The following is a 21765-nucleotide window of genomic DNA, read 5'->3' on the forward strand; positions in this document are numbered from 1 at the left end:
TGCACGTGTATGCTGTCTTGTGAACCAGGCACCATCCTTGTCCTCTGCAAAGCTCACAATCCCACTTGGCGCAGCATGCCAGGACACTATTAATCACATCAGAGTAGAGTGCTTTGACACATAAGTTTAGGAGTCCCACCGCTAAAGTTAGGGTGCAACAGGAGGCGCAATTGGTACCATGCATGATCCACGGCGCCTGTTCGGCAAGAATCAACACAACTGAAGCAGAACACATCAGAGCCGACTGCTGCCATACAGAGACAACTCCTGAGGTGCAGAGTTCCTCTATAGCTATATGTATTACTGTTAATGGTGATGAACCAATCTGGGTTTCTGAAGAGGATGTCTTTCCTCCAATTCCAGCACAGTGAGTTCCCCAGCTTGTGGGAGCCCAGCTGTCAGAGCTAGTGAAGAAGTTCTTTGCCTTCTTAAGCCCTGGAGACCAGAGAGGGAAACTGGAGCACTTCCTGTTCACGATGAAGGAAATTTTCCCACACAGTGGGGCCACTCAAAGTCCCATGCTGGTGCATGCTTTGCCACAAGAGCTTCCACAGTTGGGAGTAAGTTCTCACCATGAGGGGGTAGATTCTCTTCATCCGGGGGAGTCCACTCATGAGTTAGAAAGAGATCAAGTGGATTCTGACCATTCTGAGTTCTTACCAGATATTTCCCTCTCGGAACAGCAGAAGTCTCTCCTCAGTCTTCCTCATACTCTTTGGGGTCATAGCTTAGTGTTCCCAGATGAGGAGGAAGATTTTACTGGGATTCCTCCATGTCCCCTACTGGACTTTACTCAGCATACTTCTCTTCCAGAGGATGTTTTGGATAAATTGGTAAAGATACTTTCTCTCAGTGTCAGGAAAGGAAAGGACCCAAGAACAAGCTTCTCCAGTTTCTCCAGCCCTAAGCATGTGGTCTGGCTCACAAGCTCCTTTAGGACCTCCAGATCAGGATATGGCAGACGCAGATGTCATGCCTGCCGGTGGCCTGGAAACTGGATTTAAAATACAGGGTCCAAGCTTCCCCAGGTTTTGGGGTCATCCGACTTCCCCACCACTCGGCAATGGTGGAATCAGTGCAAATTATACTAAGCACATTCATGATTACTCCAACCTGCCTCCTGGGAATGACCCAAAGATATGGCAAATGTTTTGGCGAGAGAGATTTTCCAGGGGTCCATGCTGAATACTGGATTGTGGCTCACTAACTGAATATAATGTAGTATCTGCACAAATGTGTGCAAAAGCCTCTGGTGAATTGGATAGACCCAGAGCAGGCAGACTTCCACTAACCAGTGAGGAATGTAAGAATCTTCTTATCAATTCCATTTACAAAGCTTCTGTTGTGCTTCAGAGAGGCGAGTCCTTGGGTAACTGTTGGATTGGTGCAGCCTGATTCATGCAAGCATGGACCAGGCTCCAGTAGGTGGCAACTGAGGTGGTGTAGGCTGCAGTCAGGGTGGACAGAGACTAAGCAGAGACGAGGGCCCAGCAGAGTTCAAGCAAAGGTGGAGGCAGGCTATGGTCAGGACTAGCAGAGTTCAGACAGAGACGAAGGCAGGCTATGGTTAGTGCTGTAAGAGTTTATGTAGAGTTTATGTAGAGACGAGACAAGCCAAGTTCAAGGCAGGTAGCAAGCAAAGCAATGTCAAAGATCAGGCCTGTCCAAGAACGAGAGGACAATCCAAAGGCAAGGACAAACAGGACAGGCAGGAGCAGAGGAGAGCAGGTAAAGGCAGGAACCAGAAAACCAGCAAGAAGACCAGCAGGGACAGGAGTCAGGATCTTAAGCAAAGACAACACCTAGGCAGAGGTATCCAGAAAGACTTGTTGCTGAGGCACTGGCTCACTGCACTGATCTCCCTTATATCCAGGGAGAGCGGTGATAACATCAACCGGTCCCCACAGGACGTCCTGAATGCAGAGTCTATAAAGGCTAGGAACTTCAGTCTCCTTCCTAATTAGAGCCATTGGATGCAGCACAGTGCTGGGAGCTATGTCGGAGCCTGTGGTCAGGGGGCACTGCTGGAGAGGTAAGGGGCATTACAATAACCCACTTAAAGGGGGCAGATTCCAGTCACCTCTCAAAGTGCTGCCTCTTCCTGAGTACCAATTGCAAGGGAGAATCCAGCTGGGGCAAGTGCCTGAGGCAGAGTCAGAATCCAGCTGGTGCATAATGTCAATAGCAAATTCATAATGTGCCTGGAGTGGAGTCAGAACCTAGAAGTGGAATGCCTGGTTCTGTCAGAGCGTGAAAGCGGAGTGCCTGGTTCAGAGTCAGGATTGGAGTGCCTGGATCGGATTCTGATTCTAGAAGTGAAGTCTGCAGTACAGAATTGTCTGGAACAAAGTCCAGAAGCACATCTACAGAGCTGCAGATGCTAATACAGTGTCTGAATTCACTTAAGCTGCTGGGTGAAATGAAGGCCATAGGACCGGACTTGAAGTGGTTTGTAACGGAGTTGTGGCAGGAACTGACATAGCCCGGGATGAAAACTTTGATACAGTAGATGCATCCTGAGATGGGTTCATGGTGCTGCACTGGTCACAGCCTGGAGAGAACTGAGCACTGCAAAAGGCTCAGCCTGGAAATAAGTCTTTGAGTCTGCTGTGAGCACAGCCTGGAGCAGCAGCATCCTGGGCTCTGTGGCAGGCACAACCTGGAGCAGGGTCTCAGATGCATCTATTGGAAAAGCAAGCTTGAGGGCAAGAACCTTTGTGGTGCTGCTGTGGAAAAAAAAAACCTGAAGCAGGATCTTTGATGGTGCTGCTTCAGGAGAAAGCTGTCTGGAGCAAGATCTTGGGTTCTGCTACTGGAAAAGCAGCTTGAAGCAAGGTCTTAGAATCAGCTGCAGCCACAGGCTGGAATAGAGGTTTAGATGCTGCAAGGGAAGTAGTGTGAAACAAGGGCTTGGAACTTTCTGTGGGCACATCCTAATGTACAATCTTTTAATCTGTTGTGAGCACAGCCTGGAGTAGAATCTGCTAAGGGCAAACTTGGGACTGAATCGTGGACTCTGCAGGTGCAGCCTGAAACTGAGTCTTTTGAAATGCTGCGGGAGCCGTGTGGACCGGAATCTGTGGAAGTGCTGCTTGCACAGCCTGAATAAGTCTTTAGATATGCTGTGGTAGCAGCCTAAACCAGATCATGTGAAAGTGCTGCTGGAACATCCTGTTACAGCCTGAACCAGTTTCTTGGAGAGTGCTGCAGGAGCAGCCTAGTCCGTAGCCTTTGAAAGTGCTGTGGAAGCAACCCAGAGTGGAGTCTTTGAGCGTTCTGTGGGAGCAGCCTCGACCAGATTCTAAGAAGCTGCTTCAGGAGCAGCCTGGGCTGGAATCTTTGAAAGGGCTTTGGGAGCAGCCTGGGCTGGAGTCCTTGAAAAGGCTTTGGGAGCAGCCTGGGCCGGAGTCTTTGAAAGGGCTTTGGGAGCAGCCTGGACCAGAGTCTCTGGAAGTGCTGCTGGCACATCCTAGACTGGAGTCGTTAGACATGCTGCAGTAGCAGCCTGGACCAGATTCTTGGAGAGTGCTGCAGAAGCAGCCTGAACCATAGTCTTGGAAAGTGCTACTGGAACATCTTGGACTAGAGTCTTTGAAAGTATTGTGGGAGCAGCCTGGAGCGGAGTCTTTGAACGTACTGCAGGAGCAGTCTGGACCGGAATCTTGGAAAGTGCTGCGGCCTGAGTTAGACACTTGGCCAGAAACAAAGTTTGATTTTCTTTTGGGAGACAGATGCTGATCTTGGAATTTAGATCACCCAATAAAAGAAGGTTGGTGCTTGAATGTACTCACTATTAGTAACACCAAAATAGCACTCAATAACCTTATTATTAGAAACATATAAACATGATGGCAGAAAAAGACCGCATGGCCTATCTAGTCTGCCCATACGTACAATCAATCTAGCATTATAATTCTCATCACTTACTTAGAAATCCCCTGTATTTATCCCATGCTTTCTTGAATTCAGATACTGTTTTTGTCTTTTTGTCTCCACCACCTCCACTGGGAAGCTGTTGCATGCATCCAACACCTTCTCTGTAAAGAAATATTTCCTAAGATTACTCCTGAATCTACCTCCTTTCACCATTATCTCATGAGCCTCCTTTCCATTGAAAAAAGCTCACCTCCTTTGCAAGGGACCTTTGAGATATTTTAATGTCTTTATCAAAACTCCCCTATCTCGCCTTTCTTCTAAGGTATACATGTTTAGATCTTTAAATCTATCCCCATATGTTTTAGAATGAAGACCACTGACCATTTTAGTAGACACCCTCTGAACTGACTCCAACCTGTTTATATCCTTTTGAAGGTCAGGTCTCCAGAATTGTACAATATTCCAAGTGAGGTTTCTCACTTGATCCAACTCTCTGGTCACCCAATCAAAAAAATTGATCAGGTTTCTCTGACAAGCTTTACCTCTGGTAAAAACATGCTGCCTTGGATCTTACAATCCATTGGATTCCAAAAATTTCACTCTTCTCTGTTTAAGCAGAAATTCCAGTAGTTTGCTCACCACAGAGATTAGATAGACTGGCCTGTAGTTCCCAGCCTCCTCCTTACTTCCACTTTTATGAATAGGAACCACATACGCCCTTTTCCAGTCCTCTGGAGCTACTCCAGACTCTAAGGAAGCATTGAAAAGGACAGCCAGCGGAACTGCCAGGACATCTCTAAGTTTCCTTACTACCCTCAAATGTATCCTAAGTGGTCCCATCACCTTATCTACTTTAAGTTTAGTTAGCTCCTCATGAACACCCTGTTTTGAAAATTGATTGAGGTTTACCTCACTTCCAATCTTATTTGTGTTTGTTTTATATGGTACTGCTCCAGGCCTTTCTGCAGTGAACACCGAACAGAAATATTTGTTCCTCATCAGCCTCTACATAATCCTCCCCTTCCCATTTGAATTTCATAATGCCACTTTAGCACTTCCTTCTATCACATCAATATATCTAAACAAGGTCTTGACCCCCTATTTTACCATATTTGCTATTTTTTCTTCTATTATTGCTTTTAACATACACCAGAATTCACAGAGATTCAAACAAATGCAATAGTGTGGTAAAAAGGACCATCAAAACACCCATATGGAGAAGCTATAAATTTTACTTCCTTGCACCATCACTAGCTCATAAATAATCATTGGTCTGGGAATTGTGATTCAGTTCATTTTTTAGACTTTTTTGGGCATTTAAAAACAGTAAGAAATTACTTCCCTCAAGTGTCATTCAGCTTCAACTTTGATTTTAAAGATGGAACTTCCAGAGGAACAGACCCGACATAATGGAATTTGGATACCAGGGCCTCCGCAGTTGCAGGTTCCTTTTTAGCAGAGTATGAAGCAGAGCCTGGCCTGGACTCTGGCACCAGATTCAGTTTAGCAGGTGCAAGCATAGGGTCTGACGTGATATTATCATCAAGACTTGGAGCAGCTTTGCTAGCTGGAACAAAGGGACCAAAGCAGGAAGCATTCTTAGGAAAAGCTGAGATAGAGACAGGTCTAACCAAGAAGGAGTCAGATAAAACAGCTGTAGAAAAGGCTCAAACTATTTTTCATGGTACTGCGGCAGATCTCATTTAGGCACGACTGGAAACAGCTGGCTGGGCAGGAATCTGAGCTATTGAACAGGAGTTAACTGGGTCAATAGGAGTCGCAGGAGGTGAAGGTATGACACCCCTGGCTAATGCTAGAACTGATTTTTCCAGGGAAGAGGCAGAGCTAGGGGCTACTTTCTTTGGAATTAGAATTGCAGTTATAGAAAAAAGATGACTCAGCAAACAAACCTTAGATGAATTTGTGCTAGCACATACCCAGCAAAACCAAATTCCAGGAGCTAGACAAAGAAAACAGGTTTTAAAAGAATGAGAAGCAAGGGCTTGCAGGAGTCCAATACTGTAGAATTGCTGATGTGTTTGGACCATTGGTGCCAGGCCCTGCAAAAACTCAGGCAAGGGCACATCAGCAGAGCTCATGACCTCAGCAATCTGTCACGCTTCAGGGAGGTGAGCCCTTGGGCCTCTGTCGGATTGATGGTTCGTGAAAGTAGTTGTTGCAGGCTGTGGTCAGGGCAGAAAGAGACTAGGCTGAGATGAGGAGCAGGCCAAGGTCATGGTATACAGAGTTCAGAGACAAAGGCAAGCTATGATCAGAGCTGTTAGAGTTCATGCAGAGATGAGGAGACAAGCCGAGGTCAGGGCTGGCAGCAAGTGAAGCAATGTCAACAAGAGTTCAATCTGAAGGCAAGGACAATCAAAGCAGGAACCAGAAAACAGGCAAGAAGACCAACAGAGACAGGACTCAGGACCAGGAGCAAAGACAGCATCTAGGCAGATGTATCCAGAAGGACCTGTTGCTGACGCACTGGCTCACTGCACTGAACTCCCTTATATTCAGGAAGAGTGGTGATGTCAGCCACTGCCAACAGGAAGTCCTGAATACAGGGTCTATAAAAGCTCAGGAGCTGCAGTCTACTTCCTAGTCAAAGCCAATGGATGCAGCAAGATGCTCGGAGCTAAGTTGAGGGAGCCTGCGGCCAGGAGGATGCCGCTGAAGAAGTAAGGGGTGTTGCAGCTTTTGATATTGGGGCCAGGCCATAGCCGTATCTAGAGTGGTGCCTTCCACTCTTTTCGGAATCATTAAGTTCCTCTTACTCTTCAGCAGCTGTCCGCCTGAAGTCGACAGAGGGAAGGGCATCAACTGAAGGCTCAGCAGTACACACAGCGTAGCCTTGGATCAGTTTTTGATTATTTTCAGACCTGCCTCCCCCAGTGGGGGACAGATTCAGTCCTTCCTCCTGAAATGACTCTGAATCATCAAAGACCATGGATCCTGAACATTGTAGAGTATGGCTACCACTTACATGTCTCTCACTCTCCTCTAACCCAATGGAATTCAGTCTTCGGCCCTAATCCTTCTTACTTGGCCCAGTACAACTGGAAATAGAGTAGCTCCTTCAACAGAAGGTGGTTGAACCTGTCCCTCTTTAGGAGTGTAGCCAGGGATTCTATGCCAGGTATTTCCTGATCGTCCAAAAGTCAGGGAATCTAAGAGCTATATTGGACTTGCAGTGAGTGAATAAGTTGTTAGTGCGAGAGAAGGTCAAGATGAACTCCCTCCAGATGATTCTCCCTTTCATTCAACCAAAGGGATTGGATGTTTGGTCTGGATCTGAAAGTTGCTTATGCATGCCATTGGAGGTTTCTGGTGAAGAAAAAACATACCAATACAAGGTGCTCTCTTTCGGCCTCTCTGTTGCCATGAGGGTGTTCATAAAATGCTTCATAGTAGTGGTAGCACAGCTTCATTGGCAAGGAGTTTGCTTGTTCCCATACCTGGACAATTGGCTGATGACAGGTCTATCCCTTTCAGGAGTTCTAGAGTTCCTTGAAAAGACCATAAGTTTTCTCCAGTTCCTGGGTTTCCCGGTCAGTTTTACCAAGTCAAACTCTGTTCTGGATCAAAGAATTCAGTTCATAGGAGCCTGGATAGACTCAATTCAGGGGAAAGCATTTCTCCCTATCAAAAGAGCTGCATTGCTGATGGCCTGATAAGATCTCTCCTTCAACAGGATTGAGTGTCAGCATGGTCTATGCTTGTCCTCCTCAGTCACATGGCTGCTATGATGCATGTGGTTCGTCTGACTTGTCTATACATGCAGGGCCTTCATTGGGGATTTCAAAACCAATAGGACCAATTCTATCAGTCTTTATCCCACCAACTCTCAGTGACTGCCGGAATGAGAGCATTACCTCAGTGATGGATAAATTTGGAAGATCTAAAAGTGAGCCTCTAATTGGGCATTCCACTGCATCAGGTGACTTTATCGACACTGCCATCAAGGAATGGGGGTGGGAGCTACACACCAGTGTAGTGTGATTCCCAGTGAAGAATCATCTACAGGTCAACCACCTAGAACTGCGAGTCCTATTCCATGCTCTAAAGGTTTTCTCTAACCTTCTTTCATGAAAGAGAATCTTAATCAAGATGGACAACTAAGTGGCCATGTTCTATATCAACCAGCAGGGAGTTACAGGCTTCTATACACTTTGCCAGGAGGACTTCTGAATCTGGTCATGGGCAGAACATCAAAAAGCCCATTTCCAAATGATCTACCTACTAGGAATCCAAAACACTTTGGTGGACCACCTCAGTAGTGTTGCAGCTGAACGATTGACTCATAGATGACTTGTTCAGTTGTTGGGGAAAGTCTAGTTGCCTCAGAAAACAATAGAAACGTCAAGAAATTCTGCTCCATACACAGAACAGGTACAGATCAACCTCCAATGCTTTTGTTCTAGGCTGGAGCTTCTGTTTACCTTCTGTGGAACCTACCAATTATGTTGATTTCTAGGACTGTCAGAAGAGCCTTTGGGTCAAGGCAAAAATAATCCTCATAGTACCAGCCTAGCTGCAGTAAGTGTGGAATTCATATCTTGTTCATCTGTCAATCAATCTCAGATTTCATTAGGAGTGTCGCTAACCCTCATCACACAGGAGAAAGACAAGCTCTGCCATCTGAACCTGCAATCTCTGGCCCTTTCAGTATTGATGTTGAACATGCAGTAGTCTCCTCCTTATTCCTTCTCAAAGAAGTGAAGGATGTTCTGAAAAACTTCAACTAGAAAATCCTACAGTTTCAAATGGAAGAGGTGCTTGACTTGGTTTAGGACCAGTCAATGGAATCCCTTCTTCTTAAGCCCAAGGGACTTGCTTCAGTATCTATTCTGCCTCTTATCCTCCATCAAAGTTCATCTCAATGCCATTGTAGCCTATCCACCAGCATGAGAAAGGGGCTCCAATCTCTCTCCTTCCCTTGGAATCAAAATTTATGAAAGGACTTGGGCATTCCAAACTTCTCATCATTAAACTCCAGTGCCTTGGGACCTCTGTGTAGTCTTAGCTCAAGAAACCTCCTTTCGATCCTCTCAGGTCGGTGGACTTGAAGTTTCTCACCTTGAAAGTATTGTTTCTCTTGGCAATCACTTCAAGATGAAGAATAAATGAATTACAGGCTCTGGTTTCATATTCACCTTACCTTCAGTTTTTCTATAATAGGGTGGTTCTACCAATTCACCCTAAATTTCTTCTGAAAATGGTATCAGCATTTCACATTAATCAAGCTATTATGTTACCCATATTCTTTCCAAGAGCATATGCACACAAAGGAGAATGGGCGCTTCAGTCCTAAAAGAGCCTTGGCCTCACCATCAAGTTCATCAACCTCACCATCAAGCTTCTTAATGGTGCGTGTCCTTTGACCCCAATAAATTGGGAATGGCAGTTGCCAAATGAACTCTGCCTTCAGACTGGATAGTGCCCTCTTATACAGTGGCTGGTTACAGACTTTTGAGGTTCATCAAGTAAGAGCCATGGCAACTTCAGTGGTTCATCTCAAGGCTACTTCTGTTGAGGACATTTGCAAAGCTGCTACTTGGTCATCGGTTCACCCCTTCGCATTTACTACTATTTGGACAGCATGTCCCGAGGAGACAGTAACTTTGGACAAGCAGTTCTGCGCAGTCTGTTCTCCCAGTAGTCCACTCACTACCTGGTGGGGCTGGGTTGTCTTTAAGTTAAGTGCTTCCACTGTACAACCCTCAGCTTGGGACTCTGCATGCATAAAACCCAGGCCTGTGCAGCTACCTGGAGCCCACAGCTAGCCCAGTGTGACTTGTGTGCCCTTTGCGTCCTGCACCCCCATCATACTCGGGTGGGGGCTGGCCTCAGACCCCCAGGGCCCCTCACCCTCCTTGCGCTGTAGTGAGAGTTGCGATGATGCGGCCAGCCACGCAGCCCAGGGGAGGGGAGTCCCAGCAGCTCCTGATGACAACAGCTGGCAATTTTAAAAAGCCACGCGCCTTAGCCATTCCCCCTTTTGTCCAGCACAGCATTGTCAGCAGCACCAGCAGCAGGAGTGGGTAGGACAAGCGGGACAATAGCTAGGCGCAAGCCATCTTTTCAATCGTGTGGCCTCCTTACAGCTAGCAAAGGTGGGATTCACAGCGCTTCCTCCATTTCATCAAAAAAATAAAAAAGATAAAACAGTGAGCGAGGACGAGTGCAGTGCAGCTGCCCAGCTTGCCGTATAGCCCACTGAGACAGTCGAACATGACTGTCGTGAGCACAGCTCTTTCAGCGCGCACAGACCTCTGGCTCAGCCCGACAAGCGCACAACAGAGTTCAGGACATCGAGGCAGCAGACTCTGTGAGAGGCCATGTGGTTTAAGGGCCAAGAAACTAAAAGTGAAGGACATACAGTCCCTCATAGGTACCTCGCAACTATTCTTGTCGAGGCAATAATGAGCCGTGAATGTATGGAGTGAACTCCAGGTCGCGGTACTGCAGATTTCGGCGACAGGGACTGCATGCAGATGGGCCACTGACGCCACCATAGCCCGCACAGAGTAAGCCTTCACCCTGCCGGCCTACTGGAGGCTTGCCTACTCGTAGCAGAAAGCAAAGAAATCCACTAGCCAGTTGGACCCCAGCAATAATCCCCTGATGCAGAAAACTTGTCTTTTGTGCCCAGGCCACACTCTCTCACACTTGTTTCATCTGTGGAATGAGAGTCATTTGGCAATGACTGTCAATATGAGGGAAGCAATGTTGTGGACATCAGCTTAGTGTCACAGCCAACACAAGAGGATAAAGTTTGGTTTGCGTATCTAGTACAGATGCCCACCAGTCCTCTGATCCCTCTCAGATCAGACCCATCACTATTGACTCAAGAAGAGGGATGTTTGTTTCATCTGAATTTCTCATCTCTCAACTTGACAGTTTGGATGTTGAGCAGTCAATAATTGCCCAATTCGCTGTACCTAAAAAGGTTGAGGACATTGTACTGTCCGCTAAAAAACTAAAGAGTTACTGAATTACTTACTCACTCTTTCTGCTTCAGGTCTTGCTACCTCATCTATGAGCATGTTTCTCAATGCTATAGCAGCTTACTATACCCAAACTGAGGGTAAGCCAATTTCTACTCATCCCTTGGTATCCAAATTCACAAAAGGTTTATGGCATAGTAAACCTCCAGTTATAAAACCCTCTGTACCATGGGACCTAAATGTGGTTCTAGCACAACTCATGAAGCAGCCATTTGAACCACTGGAATCGGCTTTGCTTAAATTTCTAACTTGGAAAGTTATATTCCTTGTAGCAGTCATGTCAGCCAGAAGAATCAGTCAACTTCAGGCCTTGGTTCATTATCCTCCATATTTGCAATTCTTTCTCAACAGGATTGTGCTCTGCATTCACCTAAGTTTCTATCAAAAGTAGTATCAGCTGGTCATATTAAATCAATCTATCGTGTTACCTACATTCTTCCCAAGGCCACACGCTCTTTAATGTGAAAAGGCCCTTCATATTTTAGACTGTAATAGGGCCCTGGCTTCCTACAAGAGAAGAACTCAGCCTCATCATCAGGCTTTGCAGTTCTTTGTCTCCTATGATCCTTTCAGACTAGGCATTGCAGTGGCCAAAGTATATTGTCCAACTGGCTAGCAGACTGCATCGCACACTGCTGCACTCTAGCAGGTTTACACGTCATAGATACTGTCAAAGCTCATCAGGTTAGGGCCATAGCCACTTCAGTGGCTCATTTATGAGCAGTACCACATGAAGATATCTGCAAAGGTGCAACATGGTCGTCAGTACATACTTTTGCATCACAGTACTGTCTGGACAATTTCTCGAAGAATGACAAACAGTTTTGCATAGCCTGTTCACTAATAATCTATTCTCCATGGAGGCCTGGATTGCTTGCTCAGTGAATGCTCCACTGCAACCATCAGCTTGGGATTCCTCACACGTCATGGGTAATTCAGCCCTGCTTATTGACAGAAAAAGCAAGCTTGCTTACTGTAAATGGAGTTTTCCGTACATAGCAGGTTGAATTAGCCAAACTAAATAATCCTCCTCCCTAAAAAGTCAACTACCTAGCTAGCTTTGCTCTAAAATCAACTACGGGAGCTTGTGAGGCAAAACCCATACAGAAATTCCTGCATATGCTTAATAGAGCAAATGTTCAGCTAGCTGAGAGAGAAGTCCACCAGATGATGTCACCCACATATCGTGACTAATTAATCCTGCTATCTATGGAAAACACCATTTCTGGTAAACAAACTTGCTTTTTCAGAAGTATGCAGATACATTTTCCCAAAAATGTTTTGTATGCAAATTAGCAGATGTAATTTTGTGTAGGTAATTTTCAAAGCAAACATACACATGTAAGTTCACTTTGAAAATTGCTGTAGCTTATGTGCATATTTGCAACTTTCTTATGCAGGCTGTTACAAAATTGATCCCTATATGTTAATGTAGATATATGCTTTCAGATATATGAAGGTCAAAAGAAGCCTGAAATTCTTGTTGACGGCTGGAATGTCTATTTTTTTGACAAAATGGCAGAGCTGGTAAGTATTTTGTATTACTTGGTCTTTCTTATGCTCTGCGATGTACATTTATTTGTAGTGAATTGTTGGAAGGTTGTGATACCTTTTATTTGGGCCCATGCAAGAATGATCAAACAGGAATTTCTATTCACGACTAATGGAGCCTACTTTTTGGAACATGCACACATCTGAAGTCTGCACACATTTGTGGATCTGAAAAACAAATCTCTTTCAGAATCCTCATCTCCCTTTTGACATGTCCTGAATATTTGGTGTGGGTAGTACACCAAACACAACCCAAGTTGTGTGGTTAGTACCACAAACACTTCCTTCACATTTAGTAAGCTCATGTTCATCCTTATTTTAAGGTAACTGTAATGTTAGTATAATTAAATGTAACACAACCTGCAAAGAATCTGTTTTTTTTCTAGAACAAGTATAGCTCCTGGAACTTTGTACTACTTGCTAAATATATATATTTTTTAGTTTATAAGCAATGTTCTTGTTAGATGCAGTTTACTTGTCTTCCGATGCCCTTTTTTTTCAAGGGAAAACTTCATAGCTTTTTGCTTCTATAACATTTTTTTGTTTATGAAAAAAAAGAGTATGGGCAAATTTTATTTCATGTGATGTCACCCGATAGTGCCACGACAGAAAGCTCTCTTTCAGAGGTTAGAGAAACCTAGAAGTTCTTTCTGAGCATGTGTGGACCTACCCACACAGTCACCCACTGTGCCCAAATTTTCTTAGTCTTTTTCTTTCCACTCTTGTGACTGGACATGAACTTAATCTCTCAGAATTTTTTTTTATTTTAATTTTTATTAAGGATTTCCAATAATATAACATTCCTTATATTTCTGTGTATATAAACATGTAACATATTATATGTTAAAAAGGCATTGTTCATATTTCATTTTACAATATTCTCAAGTTGAATAATTCCCCTCCTCTGTGTCAGGGCTATCAAGGCTCTCGCTTATGAAGGGCTGTCTTGGGTGGGAAGTACGCACCTGGAGAGACTAGGCCCAAGGCATGATGGTAGAGCCTAGGGACTGGACAGGAGCCAGGAGAGAGATGTGGAGCAGGAGTGTAAAAACTAGATACAAGAGCAGGAACACTAGAATAATATAGCAAGACAGGAGCTCTGGAACAAGATTACAAGGCAGGAACACTGGATCAGGATCGAATAGGACTGAGAAGGATGTTGGACCAACCACTGTATGTCTTCTGGAGTCAATTTGGCACCCAACATCCAGTGCTAGTCCACTCAGACTGTCGCAGAGATTTATCTAGCACTCTCTCTTATATAGAAGGTAAAAATGTTAAGACTCCCTGGAGAGCCAGCAGTCTTTGTAGCTCAGTGACAGATTCACAGTCTGCAACTCTTAAGACCTCAGGCTCAAACCCAGTTAACCCTGACAGAATGTGTGTGTGTGTCCCCCCACCCCGATGAGTGGCCTCTGGACACCCTCTCCCCCAAGACTCCAGGTTCTTAGACCCAAACTGGAAAGATACAGTTCAGAATAGACATGGGGCCAGATTTTGCCAGGCTGAATCAGATCTTGGCATTGGGTTTAGAGATGTAGCAGGAGCAGTTGCAGTCTCAGGGGCAACTGGAGCATGGTCAAGAGCAAGTGCAGTCTCAGAAGCAACTGGAACAAGATCATGGCAGTTGCAGTCTCTGGAGCAACTGGAGCAAGAACTAGAGCTGGATCGACAGCTGGTGCTGATTTCACTGGTGCATAAGTAAACCACTGGAGCTGTACTGACAACTGGCGCTGGACTCACTGATGCAGAAGGAAGCGCTGAAGCAATAGCCAGAATTGGATTCATGGATGCAGGAACTGGAACGGAAGGTGAACAGACACCAGCACTGACTTTACCAGTGCAAGTTCAGGAATTGTATTTGCAGAGGCTGTTGATGCAGACTTTACCAGTGCAAGAGCAGGCACTGGAACTATAAGGACAACTGGCTCTGGCTTCACTGGTACCAGATACAGGTGAGCGCCTCCATTAGGTGAAAATTCATACAAGGCAAAGACAGGCTGATTCTGGAACTGGAAACACAGATGGAATAGTGCTCCCTCTGGGCACAAATCCAGATGAGGCAAGGTCAACGTTGATTGTACAGGGAGAAATTTTCCCAGAGGCCTCCACAACCCATAGGTAGTCTTCAAGATGGGGGCTGCCCTGCTGCAACAAGGGGAAAGCCCAAGTTAAAATCTTTCCACAAAGCAGGTAATTAGCAGGGCCACCTTAGACCCATTACTGAGATAATTCTGAAACAATTAACTCCATTAATTGATCCATTAACTCAAGGAACCCCCCTCCCCCCTTGAGTCCTGTTAAAGCGGTCTGGGACCACCTGTATGGATCCCCAGAGCCCAGAGTAAAAGTCTCTTGGAGCGCTGGAGTCATCCGAAACAGTCTCTGAGGAATAAAAGTAGCTGGAGTGGCCTGACAGGGCTACTGGAGTAGCTGGCTCAGCTAGGGAACAGAGTCACCGAAGGAGCAGCTGGCTCGGCCAGGAACTAAAGGAGTATCTAAAACTTGTTTTACTTATGCAGGCACTGAGGCTCATGGGACAGCCTAGAGCAGAACTTTTGGTCTTGTCGATGCTGCCTGGAATGGAGCCTTTTGGCCATGTCTGTGCTGCCTGAAACAGAGTCTCTGGAGTTTGCTGAGAGCCAATTCTCACAGGACAAGCAGGATGGTAGTCCTCACACATGGGGTGACATCATCAGGATGGAGTCCAATCACGGAACACTTTTGTCAAAGTTTCTAGAACTTTGACTGGCACCTACTGGGCATGCCCAGCATGGCAATAACCCTACATCCAGCAGGGGTCCCCCTTCAGTCTCTTTTTTTCCACACAGCAGTAGCCACGCAGGTTAAGGAGCTCTCTAGAGATTCCTGACAGGAATTTTCCTCACGGAACTTGTTAAAAAATTTTAAAAATTCTACCCCATCTAGGGTCCCCCTCTCGATATCCGTATCCGCAGTCATAAGGTAAGGCTTTACCCTCACTTGCGGTTGATTCCCGTCAAGTTTTCCCTTCAGGGCCTACTGGCCATCGACCGCACCGCGGCTACATTTTTGTCGAAGCAATGGCGTCGGACAATGTCCATCACAGACCCGCATAGGGTTTGTGAGTTGTGTTTGGGGTCGGACCATGACGTCTTAACTTGCACCAAATGTGCCCAGATGACACCGAAGGGCCGTAAGGCCCACTCAGAGAAGATGGAGTTTCTTTTTCAGACAAAGCCACCGACTGCATCAAACACTTCGACATCATCTGAACCGGTGTCATTGACCTCTCGCCAGCAGCGGGACACCGGTGCTGCCCACAAGGCACCAACTACTCCAAAGGCGTCAACTTCTTCCTCTTCGGCTCTGCCATCGTAAGGTTCAGTCCGCCGATCCAGGCAAGCCCTCGGCATCTACGTCGACGAGCCACTGAGTAAGAAACCCCGTCCAGAGAAGCCCTCATCCTCCTCTGCGACTGGGTCACCGAGGTGTTCCCCACCTTAGTGGTGCCGGGAGCTGCGACTCCACTTTCACTGGTGTACCCTCCGGCTACGCCATCGCTGCCTCCTGCTTCGGAGCTGGGGTTGCATGCCCCAGGCTTCCGCGAGGAAATTGGATCGGATGATCCAAGAGGCCATCGTAAAGGTGCAACAGGGCTTCCAACCTCCATAGGCTCTGGCACTGATTCCAGCTCCGGTCACCGACCCGATTCCCACGGTGCTTGCACCACTGCTCAGCAGACTGGATGCGTTGATCGGTGCCCTTCCACCGGTGGAACCGAAGACACCAGTATGTCCCACGCCTTCCACCCCGATTCCTTTGTCGTCGGAGGATGAAGACGCACCGAGGCCGGAACCTATGCCCGGACCGTCTGGAGTCCTGCCACCGACTCGCCTGCTGATGTCACCGGTTCCATCAATGCCTATTCCGTCATCGATGCCACATCGTCCTTGATCGGTGGTGCCATCGGTGACTAGACCTGATCCCTCAGGTCTAGCACCATTTCTTCCCTCTGGAGATCCCATGGGAGCCGGAGACCAACCTTACGATCCTTGGACCGATGATTCGTCCCAAGATACTGATGACCTGCCTTCAGAACCATCTCCCCCTGGAGAAAAGACCTGCTTCTCCAGAGGACCTGTCCTTTATTAATTTTATAAAGGAAATGTCTGAAGCCATATCTTTCCAGCTTCAGACAGAAGAGGACTCCAGGCACAAGATGCTGGAAGTGCTCCAATTTGTAGACGCACCCAAGGAAATCATGTCCATACCTGTACATGAAGTTCTTCTGGGAACATCCAGGCTCTGTACCTCCGGTGAACCGGAAAACAGATGCCACCTACCTGGTGCAAACAGCCCCTGGGTTTCAGAAACCACAGTTGGCCCATCATTCTGTGGTTGTGGAGTCGGCCCAGAAGAAGGCAAGTCGTGCTAAGCCTCATTCTTCCATACCTCCAGGGAAGGAACAGAGATTCCTGGATGCATTTGGCCGACGTGTTTTCCATGGCTCAATGCTTATTTCTCGCATTGCTTCCTACCAGTTATACATGACCCAGTATAACAGGGTCCTTTTTAAGAAGATCCAGGATTTCTCTGAGAATTTGCCCGACCAATTTCAGGATCAACTCAGTAGCCTGGCCCAGAAGGGTCTAGATGGCAGCAAGCATGAGATCCGCGCTGCGTATGATTTTTTTTTTTTTTTTTAATTTTTTATTTATGCATTTCAGATGTTACATAGAAAATTAAAGTTAGATACAGTAATCATATTCATCTAATATAAGAGAGAAAAATTATCCTTAATAACATTTACACATTGTATCCACCATAAAGTAATAATCGTAATCCTCTAGAGGTGATAAATAACCGAGCGGTATTAGGAAATGAGAATCAACTCATTGTACAACTGAAAAAATAAGGTAGCACTTTCTATCTATTATATCTCCTAACCAAAACTAAAGCTTTTTTAGGTCAATGAATCCAAATAAACTTTCAGTTGTGAAATATCATAGAAGATATATTTTTGATTTAGACGAGTTATTTCGCATTTACAGGGGAATCTTACTAACATTTTCCCTCCTTTAGTTTCAACTGTATTCTTCATTGCAAGAAATTGCTTTCTCCTAACCTGAGTTTGACGAGACAGGTCAGGATAAATCCAAACAGGGGCTCCATAAAACTTTTCTAATCTCTTCCTCATATAAATGCGAAACACTGCGTCTCTATCTGCAGAAAAAACGAAAGATGCATACAAGGTGCTCTGGTTTCAATTTTAGTGTCTGCTGTCGCTTCAAGAATTTCAGATATATTTAATTGTGGCTTCTCAATTTTACTTTCTATCTCCTCTTTACCCCTCTTATTTTCCACATAATAGATCTTAGCAATAGGGGGAATAGATTTTTGTGGCATTTGGAGTATATTAACAAGGTATTCCTTAAACATCTCTAGTGGTACAATCAAATCATGTTGGGGAAAATTTAATATCCTCAAATTCAAATACTTCAATGAGTTCTCAATGGCTTCAAGCCTTTTATCATATAATATCTCCATTTTAGAAATTTTTTGAGTACTACTTTGAATACCAGTTATTCTCCTATCCAGTTCTTGTTGTTCTACATCCAATTTTAGCATCTCAGTTTCTATTTTGTTGAAGTGTTGATTTGAGGTTTCTGTAATCTTTGTCAAATTCACAATTGCAGCTTCTAAAGATGTAATTGCTGTCCATATAGAGCTCATTGTTATATCTTCAGTTTTATTAAACTGTAATTGTTCATTTGGTCTAATTTGACCTTCTTTAGCTTGGTCTCCATCTCCACCTTGTCCTATTAAAGACTCATTTGTCGAATGATCAGAAGAAAATAATTGTGGCGGAGGAGGAGTAATAGGAGCTCCCGGTGATAAAGATGCCTCGGCCAGAGGATTTTGCACCCGCTCCATAGCTATTCCCTCAGCGGCCATATCTACCGATTTATTTAAAGCAACTGGTGGGAAGAAGGCAGGTATCTGTGACTGAACAGGCACAAGATTGGGAGATGAGGTTAATACCTCCCTAATCCTTGCCTTTCTTTTAGTATGAGGCATTGATTAATAAGAAAAGTTTCACAGATTCAATCCCTCCAACTCCTCACTTCCTTATTTATATATATAAATTCACCTCTAGTGGCTGAAGGAGGTCTATCGAAGGAGAGAGAAATATTGTACTCACAGTTCTTTTCCTTCTCGTTGCAAATATAAGTTGAAAATTTAACTGACCAAAATCTCCTACAAAGCCGCACGCCCGGCATCGATGCACCGCAGGGGGCTGGCCTTTATACTCAGCCAGTCACCCCTTGATGACGTCAGCGCTCGGCGGAGAAATTACGGATAGTCGGGGGGGGCCGGGAAGGCCAAGCAGTCCTCACCCTCCTCGTCTCTTGAAGGAAAAAGAACAGCAAATGTTCCAAAAAGGGCCGGGTAATCCTCCTCACCCTTCTCCAGGTAATAGAACTCCTTCGTTCCTCCTCGTTGATGCGCCGCAGGGGGCTGGCCTTTATACTCAGCCAGTCACCCCTTGATGATGTCAGCGCTCGGCGGAGAAATTACGGATAGTCGGGGGGGGGCCGGGAAGGCCAAGCAGTCCTCACCCTCCTCGTCTCTTGAAGGAAAAAGAACAGCAAATGTTCCAAAAAGGGCCGGGTAATCCTCCTCACCCTTCTCCAGGTAATAGAACTCCTTCGTTCCTCCTCGTTGATGCGCCGCAGGGGGCTGGCCTTTATACTCAGCCAGTCACCCCTTGATGACGTCAGCGCTCGGCGGAGAAATTACGGATAGTCGGGGGGGCCGGGAAGGCCAAGCAGTCCTCACCCTCCTCGTCTCTTGAAGGAAAAAGAACAGCAAATGTTCCAAAAAGGGCCGGGTAATCCTTCTCACCCTTCTCCAGGTAATAGAACTCCTTCATTCCTCCTCCTGCGTATGATATATTTGACACCACCTCTAGGGTGTCCGCAATGGGGATTAGTGCACGGAGGTGGGCCTGGTTAAAGTCCTTCGACCTAAGACCAGAGGTACAGGACCTCTTAGCTGACCTGCCCTGTGCTAGAGATAATCTCTTCGGGGACAAAATCCAGGAAACCATAGCGCAGCTTAAGGACCACCATGAGACGGTACATCAGCTTTCTTCGGTGCCTTCTGATTTCTCGTCCACCTCCAAGAGGACATTCAGAAGGGACTCTAAGCGGCCGTCCTTCAAGCCACGGAGATACTATCCTCCTGCTTCTCGGGGTTGCCCCTCCAGGCCTTACCAGAAGGGTCAGTCCAGACAATCCCGGCCTCAGAAGACCCAGCCAGCCCCTCAACCGGGCCCAGCTTCAGGATTTTGACTCCTCACTAGGGAGCATATGCCAACCTCCTCTACATCTGTACCCGTTGGCTGTTGGTTGTGCCACTTCACCACATATGGCAGACGATCACTACAGATCAATGGGTACTCGCTGTAGTGACTCAAGGTTACCACCTCAACTTCCTGACTGTACCAGCAGACTCCCCACCTCGGCCGACGTGGGGATCATCCGACCACTCCTCTCTCCTAGAGGAGGAGGTTTCGGTCCTCCTCAAATCCCGGGCGATAGAACCTCCTCAAATCCCGGGCGATAGAACCAGTGCCCCTCTCCCAACAGGGGCAGGGATTGTATTCCCGGTATTTCCTTATTCCAAAAAAGTCAGGGGGCATTCATCCAATCCTGGACCTACACACCTTAAACAAGTATCTACAGAGGGAAAAGTTCAGGATGGGTAACCTTGAGCTCCCTGCTTCCTCTTCTACAAAGAGAGGATTGGCTTTGCTCTCTAGATCTTCAAGACGTGTACACACACATCTCCATCACTCCGTCTCATCGTAAATTCCTTCAATTCCCAGTCGGCCCCAGACACTTCCAGTACCGGGTACTGCCATTCGGCCTAGCTTCCGCACCTCGAGTCTTCACCAAGTTCCTCATAGTGGTCGTGGCCTACCTCAGGGGTCAAGGAGTCCATGTCTATCCTTATCTCCTTCTAACTCTCCATACACTTCTGTCTGTCGGGTTTCTGGTCAACCATGCCAAGTCCAAGCTAGTTCCCTCTCATAAGGGCGGACTTGGATACCATACAGGCAAACGCCTTCCTCCCTCGAGATCGTGCTCGTACTCTCACGTCCCTAGCATAATACCTCCAGGCTTGAGATTAATCGACGGCTCGTCGTTTCCTCACTTTGCTGGGTCACATGGCATCCTCGGTGCATGTCACTCCCATGGCCCACCTAGCCCTGAGAGTAACACAGTGGGCCCTGAAATCCCAATGGGCTTAAGCTTATCATTCAATGTCCAGCATTGTCCACGTTACCAAGCAGCTCCACCTTTCACTGGCCTGGTGGATGCAACACTCTAATCTCCTTCAAGGCCTTCCTTTTCAGGCTCCAGAACCTCAGATTACCTTGACGACAGATGCCTCCAACCTAGGCTGGGGTGCTCATGTCGACGGCCTGCAGACTCAGGGAACCTGGTCTCCAGAGGAAGCCAAACATCAGATAAATTTCCTGGAACTTTGGGTGATCAGATATGCCCTCAAAGTTTTTCAGGATTGCATCTCTAACAAAGCCATCCTGATTCAGACCGACATCCAGGTGGAGATGTGGTACATCAACTAGCAAGGGGGAATGGGCTCCTACCTTCTGTGTCAGGAAGCTACACAGATATGGAGTCCTCCATTGTCCTTCCTGACAAGATGGTTGAGACGTCTGGTCCCGCTTGAATGGTAATGGACTCTTGCTAAAGCATTTTTGATGTACCCCTGATGAATCTGAGTTAGCGAAACACCGGCCTGTGTAGGGCAATAACAATTTTGAGTGCTAAGAGTCTGAGTCACTTTGATGTTTATAGATGGAGTACTATTTTAATCAATAAGAAGAAAAAAACTTTACAAAAAATTTTTTTGACAGTATTAAAGGATGATGAAGGTGGATGATTGAGAAGACCGGTTAGTGTCTATGCTAAAGACATATAACGTCAGGCTTGCTGACACCTTCTTAGGCTACAATTGAAAAATATTTTGGTTTCCACATTTTTATTAGATTTATTTTTGTGGTTTACCACTGACTCTTTTTGTGTTTCTTAGATTTCAATTACCCCAATATTGACGGGGTAAATGTAACATCAGGACTTGCTAGAGACATAAAGTTCCTGGATATAATAAATGATTGCTTCATGGAGCAATTGGTTCAGGAACCCAACAAGAGAGGGAGCTATTTTAGATTTAATTATTAGTGGAACGCAGGATTTGGTGAGAGAGGTAACGGTGGTGGGGCCACTTGGCAACAGTGATCATAACATGATCAAAT

At 46.0% G+C, this 21765-nt stretch overlaps 1 protein-coding gene across 8 annotated transcripts in view; it reads left to right on the forward strand.

Moving 5' to 3' along the window:
* The window catches only part of TUT7 (terminal uridylyl transferase 7), a 575072-nt gene that overhangs the window by 436332 nt on the left and 116975 nt on the right, over positions 1 to 21765 (forward strand). For all 8 annotated transcript variants that reach the window (XM_029617137.1, XM_029617096.1, XM_029617130.1 and 5 more), the window contains one exon: positions 12336 to 12413. In XM_029617137.1, the coding sequence (XP_029472997.1) occupies positions 12336 to 12413 (78 nt within the window). The remainder of the gene's footprint in view (positions 1 to 12335; positions 12414 to 21765) is intronic.

This window comes from Rhinatrema bivittatum, chromosome 1, assembly GCF_901001135.1.
Source record: "Rhinatrema bivittatum chromosome 1, aRhiBiv1.1, whole genome shotgun sequence".
NCBI lineage: Eukaryota > Metazoa > Chordata > Amphibia > Gymnophiona > Rhinatrematidae > Rhinatrema > Rhinatrema bivittatum.